Source organism: Oryctolagus cuniculus, chromosome 18 (assembly GCF_051225735.1).
Source record: "Oryctolagus cuniculus isolate XC-2025 breed Fujian yellow rabbit chromosome 18, ASM5122573v1, whole genome shotgun sequence".
NCBI lineage: Eukaryota > Metazoa > Chordata > Mammalia > Lagomorpha > Leporidae > Oryctolagus > Oryctolagus cuniculus.
In genome coordinates, this window is record NC_142884.1 from 3,552,514 (window position 1) to 3,561,893 (window position 9,380).

A 9,380-nucleotide genomic window follows, 5' to 3' on the forward strand; every position below is an offset into this window, starting at 1 on the left:
ACGTCTTCCACGCCACGCCGGCGAGGCTCTGAGCCTCGGGGACCTGGGCATGTCCGGCACAAAATGGCGCCTCCGAGAAAAACGAAGCGGGATTTCCCGCGCCCGCCCCCGGCCCCGGGAGAGGGGGCTCGGCGGGCACTGCACGCCTCATCTGCATATACAAAAAATCAAGACATTTCGTTGGCTGGAAGCACTTTGGCCCGCGCTCTTCTGGGTAGCCATTGGTCGCGCTCCTTTCTTGCCCGCCCCCCAGCCGCGGCACCGCCTTCTCCGTCAGGGATTGGTCCGCGCGAGCCTCGTGACTCCCCCATCGCTAGTGCGCGTCCGTGTCGGCCCGAGCGCCTTCCGTCACCCGTTTAAAACCCACGAGTCCCGCCCCCTCTCGCCCCTCCCCGCGCCTCAGGGCGACCGTTAGTCGCGTGCGCGTCGTTCTCGGCGTCGGGGCACGCGCGCGTAACTCGGGCGTCCGATTCAAACGGCCCAATCAACGGCCGCAGCATCTCCCGTGCCCCCTTCCTCGCTGCTCCGCGCCCTCCACCGCCGCCCTCTCCCGGCGCGCTTCCCGGCTCCTGCGCGCCCCCGCGGGCCGGCCCGCCGCTCAGCCCCCGTCCCAGCCTCTCGCGCTTCTACCTGAGCTGCGCGGAGGGGGCGCCAGCGCGTGAGCGCGGAGGCGCGTGCGTGCTGACGTCACGAGCCGGGCGCGGCGCGGCGCGGCCTGCGGGGGGCGTGGCCTGCGGGGGGCTACAAAAGGGCGGCGGGGCGCGCACGGCGAGTTCAGTCCGGCTCGGCTCCCGCGGCGGGCGGAGCGGCGTGCGGTGTGCGCGGCGGCGGCGGCGGGCGCGGAGGGGCGCGGAGTGGAGCTGCGGGTCCGCGCCAGGACCGCGGCGGCGGCTGTTGACCCCTTCCCCGCGCCCCGGTTGGCTTCCCCGGAGATCGCAAGAAGGGGGCCGGGGGGACCCGCCCCCGGCCGGCCGCAGTCATGGTGAGCGCGGGGGTCGGGCCGGGCAGGGCCGCCGAGGGGCTGTCCTGGAAGAGCGGGCGGGCGGGCGGCCTCCGGGGTGGGCGCAGGCCGGGGCGGGGACTCCGGGCCTCCCGCAGGCGGGGCCGGAGCCTGGTTGTGCGGCAGGTGCCCCGGCGCGGGAGGCCCGGCGGGGCCGCGGGGAGGGCTCCGGGCGCCTGGTGGTCCGCCCGCGGCTGTCAGCGGGAGCGAGGACGTCCCGCCGCCATTTCCAGGCCTCGGCCGAGATCGGTGGGGTAGGGATGGCAGGCCCCGGGCGCGGCTGGCAGGCGGCCTGGGCTGCAGGGTCGAGCGCAGGGCGGCCCCCAGCTGTGGGCGGCTCACGCTGCCTCCCGTCCGTGCCCAGAATTCCAATGTGGAGAACCTGCCTCCGCACATCGTCCGCCTGGTGTACAAGGAGGTGGCGATGCTCACGGCCGACCCGCCCGACGGCATCAAGGTCTTCCCCAACGAGGAGGACCTCACCGACCTGCAGGTCACCATCGAGGGCCCGGGTGAGTGCGGGGCCGCGCGGGGCAGCGACGGGCGGGCCCTGTTCCGGAAGTGTTGGGAGCCCGCGCGCCCGGGCTCAGGACGGGGCTGTGAGCGAGGGGACCCGCGGAGGGGGCGGGAGCCTGCCGGCCGCAGGTGCGCCAGAGGGTCCCGCACTCCATCCTGCAGCCAGCGGCCGGGGCCGCCTGGCGGGAGCCGGGGCCGGGCACACCGTCCCTGCTCGCCCCTGGGTTCCCACAAAGCCAGCGAGGTGTGAACAGGAGCTCCTGAAGGGGCACTAGCCCTGGTGGCCAGCTGGAACGGGGCTCTGTGGGACAGAGAGGAAAGTCGGTGGGGAGGCACCGGCTCTTAGGTCTGCTAGGCCTCTGGTCTGGGAGGAGAGCTGGAGTCGGTACTGTGGTCGGCCTGCACAGTGCCCCCAGACCCACAGGCCAGGCTGTGATGGCCGCACAGTGCCCCCAGACCCGCAGGCCAGGCTGTGATACCTGCACAGGACCCCCAGACCCGCAGGCCGAGCTGTGATGGCCGCACAGGGCCCCCAGACCCGCAGGCCAGGCTGTGATGGCCGCACAGGGCCCCCAGACCCACAGGCCAGGCTATGATACCCACACAGGGCCCCCAGACCCACAGGCCAGGCTGTGATACCTGCACAGGGTCCCCCAGACCCACAGGCCAGGCTATGATACCCACACAGGTCCCCCAGACCCACAGGCCAGGCTGTGATACCTGCACAGGGTCCCCAGACCCACAGGCCAGGCTGTGATGGCCACACAGGGCCCCCAGACCCGCAGGCCAGGCTGTGATACCTGCACAGGGTCCCCCAGACCCACAGGCCAGGCTGTGATACCCACACAGGGCCCCCAGACCCACAGGCCAGGCTGTGATGGCCACACAGGGTCCCCAGACCTGCAGGCCAGGCTGTGATGGCCACACAGGGCCCCCAGACCCGCAGGCCAGGCAGGAAGCCCGCGGCGTGTGGCCGCGGGGGCAGGAGGACAGCACAGTTCCCACGGTGGCCGTGGCCTGTGGGCACATGCAAGGTCTGTGCCCTGGATCTCTGGGCACCCTGCCCGGGAGGCTGCACGGAGGAGCTCTGCCCAGGAAGCCAAGAGGGTGCTGGGGTCTCGGGGGCCAAGAAAGCCCATCCCCCAGGTCTCACCCGGGCCCTGGGGAGTGGGCTCGGAGCTGGGCGTCCCGAGCCTCTGCCTCTGACCGCCCCGCGCCCGCCCGCAGAGGGGACGCCCTACGCTGGCGGCGTGTTCCGCATGAAGCTCCTGCTGGGGAAGGACTTCCCCGCCGCCCCCCCCAAGGGCTACTTCCTGACCAAGATCTTCCACCCCAACGTGGGCGCCAACGGCGAGATCTGCGTCAACGTGCTCAAGAGGGACTGGACGGCCGAGCTGGGCATCCGGCACGTGCTGCTGGTGAGTGGCCGGCGCCCGCGGCGTGTGCGCTTCCCACGGAGCTGCGGAGGCCGGCCCAGGCTGCGTGCTCGCAGTGGTGCCGCCGTCGGCCGGCTGTAACTCGCCGAGGACCCTCTGCGGTGTCGCCGCAGCCTGGGGCGCAGCTGCTGCCGCGTAGCGCATTCGGGTCACCTGGGGCCACCCTAGGACGACAGGGAATGGCGCAGCTGCAGGGCTGGGCCCACTGGCTGGGCCGCTGGGGGCTGGGGGCTGGCGGCCCTGCCTCCCGTGTGCAGGTGCAGGGAGAATTCGGTGGTCGGAGCAGCACTGGGCAGCGCCTATCACGGAAGGCAGCGCCCCGTCTGCCGTTCAGTGCCCACACGGCCCCCAGCAGGGGCCACAGCCAGCGCGGGAACTCAGTCCAGGTCTCCCACGTGTGTGGCCAGAGCTGGCTGCTGACCCCCGCCTGCTCACAAGGAGCACAGGCGGCTTCCCGGCGGGACTCCGTCCTGGAACTGGCGGTGGGGGAGGCCCTGCCGGCCGGCCCCACCTCATCACGCTACCCCGTTTGGGTGGCTGATGGGCTGTTGAGTTCCCACCCCTTCCCGGACCGCCCTCAGGACCCCTCCTGGGCACGTGAGACCCCACACTGGAGTGCCTGTTCTAGTCCCGGCTGCTCCACGTCCCACAATGGCCCGAGCTCTTGGGTCCCCGTCACCCATGTGGGAGACCTGGATTGACATTCTGGGCTCCTGGCTTTGACCTGGCCCAGCCCTTGCTGCAGAGTGAGCCAATGAGCTCTCTGTGGAAGGCCCAGCCCCCCTCAGCAGCCAGTGGGCCTCTGAGCCACACGGGGGCAAGGTCACAGCCACAGGTGGTCTCGCGGGCCGGGCTCCCTGGGGTGGCCCTGCCTGTGAGTTAGGGGAGGGTCCCGCGAGGCCTCCCTGACCGGGCCCTCTCCCCACAGACCATCAAGTGCCTGCTGATCCACCCCAACCCCGAGTCTGCGCTCAACGAGGAGGCGGGCCGCCTGCTGCTGGAGAACTATGAGGAGTATGCGGCGCGGGCCCGGCTGCTCACCGAGATCCACGGCGGCGCCCGGGCCCCGGCCACCGGGGCCGCCGCCTCCCAGGACCCCGGGGCCCCGGGAGGGGCCGAGGGCCCCACGGCCAAGAAGCACGCGGGCGAGCGCGACAAGAAGCTGGCGGCCAAGAGAAAGACGGACAAGAAGCGGGCGCTGCGGCGGCTGTAGTGGGCCCCCTCCCCTCCCTCCTACTCTGTCTCTAAGTTATTTAAGTTATGGCTGGGTGGGGGAGGGTGGGGGGGCACTGGGACCTGGATTTGTTTTTCTAAATAAAGTTGGAAAAGCAATGTGGTGGATGAGCCAGGCTGGGGACGGGCCGCGGGCGTCCATGGAGGGCTCTCACGGCTGCACGGGGGCCTCGTGTGTGTTGCCGTTGTGACAGTGGGTGCTCAGGTGACAGTGGGTGGCCCAGGACGGCTGGGTGAGGGGGGCGCCCTCTGCCCCCAGCTCTGCCTGTTGGCGGCCGTGTGCCCCCACTGGAGTGTTGCCGTCTGCCCGGGGTTCCAGGCTCCCGTGGCGGGTGGTTTTGGGGCTGCGAGGCCAGGATAGGCTGGGTGCCCGCTGTGGGTGCCACCTGCGCACAGCAGTGCCGCCCTGTGGCTCTCGGCCTTGTCCAACAGAAGGCCCAGCGCTTAAGCTGCCGACAAACCATACAAAGGGCTTTCTGCCCTGTGGGAGGAGTTGGGACTGGGCCCCTCCCCCCTGCTCCAGGTGTCCCAGGACAGAAACAAGCTCACTTTATTTTGAAGGCAAAGCATCGGAGAGAGCTCTTCCATCTGCAGGTTCACTCCCCACGTGGCCACAACAGCCAGGGCTGGGCCAGGAGCCTGGAGCTCCATCCTGCGTCTGGGCGCCTGCCTGTGGCGCCGGGGGCCCAGGCACCTGAGCAGGAGGCTGGACTGGAAGCCGAGCACTGCAGGCTGCCGCGTCACCTGCCGCACAACGGGAGCCCCCACCCCCACCCCTAGTTAGCAAGGACAGAAAGCTGCAGGAAACACCCAAACCTGGCCTCGGCCCCTGGGTCCCGGGGGCTTCCTGGGCAGGGGGCAGCCTGCGACCCAGCTTGTCCTTGCTGGGCCCGGGCAGCATCAGGAAGGGGGCCGGGAAGTGAGGCCCCCAGCTCCCCAGACGCAGCCCTGCCGGTGCTGTCTCCAGGGCTCCTTCGCAGCAGAGGAAAGCGGCCTGCTGAGTTCTGTGAACCTGCCGCGGGGGCAGTCCTGGGGGAGCCAGCCCGCGCCCCTTACAGCTGTGCCAACGCTGGCCGGTGAAGTGCCGGACTCAGCTGGCGGGTCCAGAGATGGGCGTCACAGGCATCAGCGCTGCGGCCGCTGCTCCCACGACCACCTCCCATTCCAGAGTGCCGGTTCCGGTTCCGGTTCCAGTCCCGGCTAGCGCGCCGGGGAAGGCAGTGGGAGGTGGCCTGGGTGCACAGGCCCCTGCCCCCGGCCTGGCCTCCGGGCCTTGCGGCCACCAGGGAATGAAGCGGAGGACCGAGGACTCGCTCCCTCTGCTACTCTGCCTGTCAGATAAATACACAGATCTTTAAAGACCGACTGCCAACAGTTGACGTCTGTGGCAGTGGGGACCTAGAACGGCGCCCACACTTTGGAAAAGAGTTGGGTCATTTCTCATCAGACACACACTGCCCGTGTGACCCAGCGTTCCATTCCCCGTTAGCCGAGAGGGAAACGTGTCTACACAGTGGCTTACAGTTTTCATGGCACCTTTAAGATTTGCTTATCCACCTGCTGGTTCACTCCCCACATGGCAACAATGGCCGGGGCCCTGCCGAGCAAAGCCAGGAGCAGGCGCTCCACCCAGGTCTCCACGCGGGCGGCAGGGCCCTCACTTGCTGTTTCCCGAGCGCGTTGTGAGAGCTGGCTGGGCAGTGGAGCAGCCGGCCTCCCCAGCACCTCGACATCCAGCCAGGTCACGGGCCGCAGCTTAGCAACCCCTTGTGCCACAGCCGCTGCCCCCAGGGTTCACGTCAGCAAGAAGGTGGGACGGCGGCGCCGTTGGTTCACCCTCCAATGGCCACCGCGGCCTGCGCACTGCGGCCGGCGCACTGCGCAGGTCCGATGGCAGGAGCCAGGTACTTATCCCGGTGTCCCATGGGGTGCAGGGCCCAAGCACTTGGGCCATCCTCCACTGCACTCCCTGGCCACAGCATAGAGCTGGCCTGGAAGAGGGGCAACCGGGACAGAATCCGGCGCCCCGACCGGGACTAGAACCGGGTGTGCTGGCGCCGCAAGGTGGAGGATTAGCCTAGTGAGCCGCGGCGCTGGCCTATTTTTTTGTTTTTTAAAATTTATTTGAAAGTCAGCATTACACAGAGAGGAGAGGCAGAGAGAGGTCTTCCATCTGCTGGTTCACTCCCCAAGTGGCCACAACGGCCAGAATGTGCCAATCCGAAGCCAGGAGCTTCTTCCGGGTCTCCCACGCGGGTTCAGGGCCCCAGGACTTGGGCCATCTACCACTTTCCCAGGCCACAGCAGAGAGCTGGATCAGAAGAGGAGCAGCTGGGTCTTGAAACGGCGCCCGTATGGGATGCCGGCACTTCAGGCCAGGGCACTAACCCACTATACCACATTTTTATTTACTGACTTGAGAGGTAGAGTTACAGAGAGGGAAAGACAGAAAGGCCCTCCATCCAATGGTTCACTCCCAGGATGGCTGCAAGGGCTGGAGCTGAGCCAATCTGAAGCCAGGAGCCAGGAGCTTCTTCTGGTCTCCCACGTGGGTGCAGGGGCCCAAGGACTTGGGCCATCTTCACTGCTTTCCCAGGCCACAGCAGAGAGCTGGATGGGAAGTGGCATAGCTGGGACTAGAACCAGTGCCCATATGGGATGCCAGCACCGCTTCAACCTACTATGCCACAGCACCCATCAAAAGATCATTTTTAAAACTTTGTATGTAATCAGATTTACTGATCTTGTCTTCACTATTCGCTGGGTTTCAGGCCCTACTTAGCACGCCCACCCCTGCGCCTGGGAGGGCCCACGTGGGAGACCTGGATGGAGTTTCTGCCTGCTGGCTCCAGCCGGGCCCAGCTGGGGTGCTGCAGGCATTTGGGGAGTGACCCAGTAATGGAAGACCTCTTCCTGCTTCTCCTTCTCCATCACTCTCCTTCCAAATAAATGACATTAAAAAAATGAGCCCTGGGTGCGGTGTGATGTGCTCCTACTTTGTGTAAGGAAACGTCTACAACTGGGCAAGAAGATTTTTCCACCTCTCAGCTCAACAAAGGTCTAAAAACTTAAAAATGCGGGACTGGTATTGCGGTGCAAGGGGCTAAGCCACTACCTCCAACACTTCTGATCCAGCTCCCTGCTATGGCCTGGGCCCTGCACCCACGTGGGAGACCTGGAAGAAGCTCCTGGCTCCTGGCTGCGGCCCGGCCCAGGCCAGGCTGTTGTCACCGTCTGGGGAGTGAACCAGCGGATGAAGACCCGTCTGAAATACAGGTCTCGCCAGCTCTTCACACGGCCACACTGGGGACCACGCTCCCAGCGCAGGGACCCACGGGGACAAGGCACGGCCAAACCAGAGCAGCTGTGTGGGAATGCAGAGCCATGCTCCCTTGATCACACTTGCAGCTCCTCAGCTGAGGCCTACCCTACCGTGGTGTGTGGGCCACACACAGGGACTGTCCACGCATCCCCGGGCACCTGTGCTGAGCTCTGGGTGCAGGTTCCTGCTGGCCAGCTGAGCTGAGTGAGGCAGGCACTGAACAAGGCAGCCGCCACAGTCCCCAGGGTGAGGCCGAGGCCTCTGCGCCCCGATGGAGCAGGGTCACCCCGCGAGTGTTGCTGGCCAGGAGGCAGGACAGGGCTCTGAGGCGGGCGCAGCAGCCACAGCAGGCCACGCCCACAGCCCCAGGGACGTGGCACCTCCAGACCACACACAGAGTGGACTACTGGCCACAGGGCTGGGGGCAGGGCACAGCGCTCCCTCCCAGGATGATAGAAACGCTGGAACTTTGGGGCAGACTGAAAGTTACTGGATTTTTCGATTAAACGGTGCCATCGTGTGGCACAGTGACTAGGACACTGCCCAGGGTCCCTGGGTCTAAGTCCTGGCTCTGCTGGGACTCCAGCCTCCTGCCGAGGCACACCCTGGGAGGAGGAGTGGGCTGCTACCACTCCCGGCTTTGGCCAGCTGCTGAGGGCACCTGGGGAGTGAACCAGCAGATGGGAGACCTGTGAGAAGGGGTGAGCGTTTGCGTCTGGATTCAGACACCGCCGTCCCCTAGTGGGTACCTGGAGGTACCTGCCAGCTGCCTGGCTCCAGCTCCTGCCAGGACAGACATGGGGGCAGCGCTGGCGGCTCAAGGGGCTGCGTTCCCACCACCCATCAACCTGGGAAGGAACCAGACCCTGGCCGGCCGCCGAGGCATCTGGGGAGTGACCCAGCGCTGCAGCTCTGCCACCCTGGGCTCGCGGGCGGCTGCCGGGCCCCAGCTCCCAGGAGGTGGCTGTCGCTCACACCGGGCAGCAGCACGTGGGCAGCCGGAGCAGGTACTTGGGAAGGCCCTGAAGCACGGCGAGGGGCCGAGCCAGCTCACCTCACTGCCGGATGCTGGTCCCGCTGTGCGGGAGCAGGAACACAGCAGGGAGACCAGCAGCCCAGTCCTACACAGGGCTCCTGGCCCCACGCCCCACAGGGAGCCCAGGCCCAGGAGTCCCCTTGCTCTTGAGCACTCGGCTGGACTTGGCCCCTGGCAGTGTCTGGCACGCAGACCTGTCACAGTGACCCTTCCCCCTCCAACCCTGTTCTGACACCTGTGACAGGGAGCACACGCCTGCCCGTGTGGCTGTGGGGGGACTTGCATGCAGAGGCCACCCCACAACCTGACGCGCACAAGACACACCAGAAACGGGACTGCAAGACCAGCTAGGACGGCACCCAGGGCACGAGCTAACAGCTCCCACTCACGCCCACCCTGGGCCAGGCACCCTGCTCATCCGGATGCCACGGCAGCCAGTGCGCCCGCTGACTGACGTGCACAGACCTGGGAGCCTCGTGGGCAGGTTCCATGGCTGTGCCCAAACTCCAGGAGCAGCGGTCAGAGCCCAGTGTTCTACAGGAGGGGCCTCCACAGGACCCAACCCACTGCAGGGCCTAGGGGCAAGAGCCCACGGCTGACTGCTGGCTGCCACAGACAGAGCCCCTCGGGGTCCCAGCAGCCCACCTGAGGCTCTGGCCGGTCCTGGGACCTGGCTGTCTGCTCCCGGCTCCTCAGCCTTGGCTCCTCCTCACACAGCACCCACAGCCGGGACGGACGGGCATCTTCTACCCAGCTGTGGCCCTCACGTCCCGCTTGTTCAGTGGGACCAGTGCTGTCCCCGGGGCCAGCGTCCTGGCTGTCTGCTTCCTACCCAGC

At 67.3% G+C, this 9,380-nt stretch overlaps 2 protein-coding genes across 3 annotated transcripts in view; one reads left to right on the plus strand and one right to left on the minus strand.

Annotated features, from left to right (window-relative positions):
* Positions 1–981, minus strand: part of ZNF865 (zinc finger protein 865) — a 162,996-nt gene extending 162,015 nt beyond the window's left edge. Inside the window, exon 1 of the mRNA XM_089319620.1 lies at positions 840–981. Coding sequence (XP_089175746.1) covers positions 840–981 — 142 coding nt within the window. The remainder of the gene's footprint in view (positions 1–839) is intronic.
* Positions 753–4,284, plus strand: UBE2S (ubiquitin conjugating enzyme E2 S). Of its 2 annotated transcripts, XM_008253775.5 has the most exons (4): positions 841–982; positions 1,365–1,512; positions 2,744–2,934; positions 3,881–4,284. In XM_008253775.5, exons 1-4 carry the CDS (start codon positions 980–982, stop codon positions 4,163–4,165), a joined length of 627 nt encoding a protein of 208 aa, XP_008251997.1. In that variant the 5' UTR covers positions 841–979; the 3' UTR covers positions 4,166–4,284. The 2 variants fall into 2 exon arrangements, with proteins under 2 accessions (XP_089175766.1, XP_008251997.1); XM_089319640.1 differs by lacking the exon at positions 2,744–2,934 and having other exon boundaries at positions 753–982.
* Positions 4,285–9,380: the final 5,096 nt, after the last annotated feature.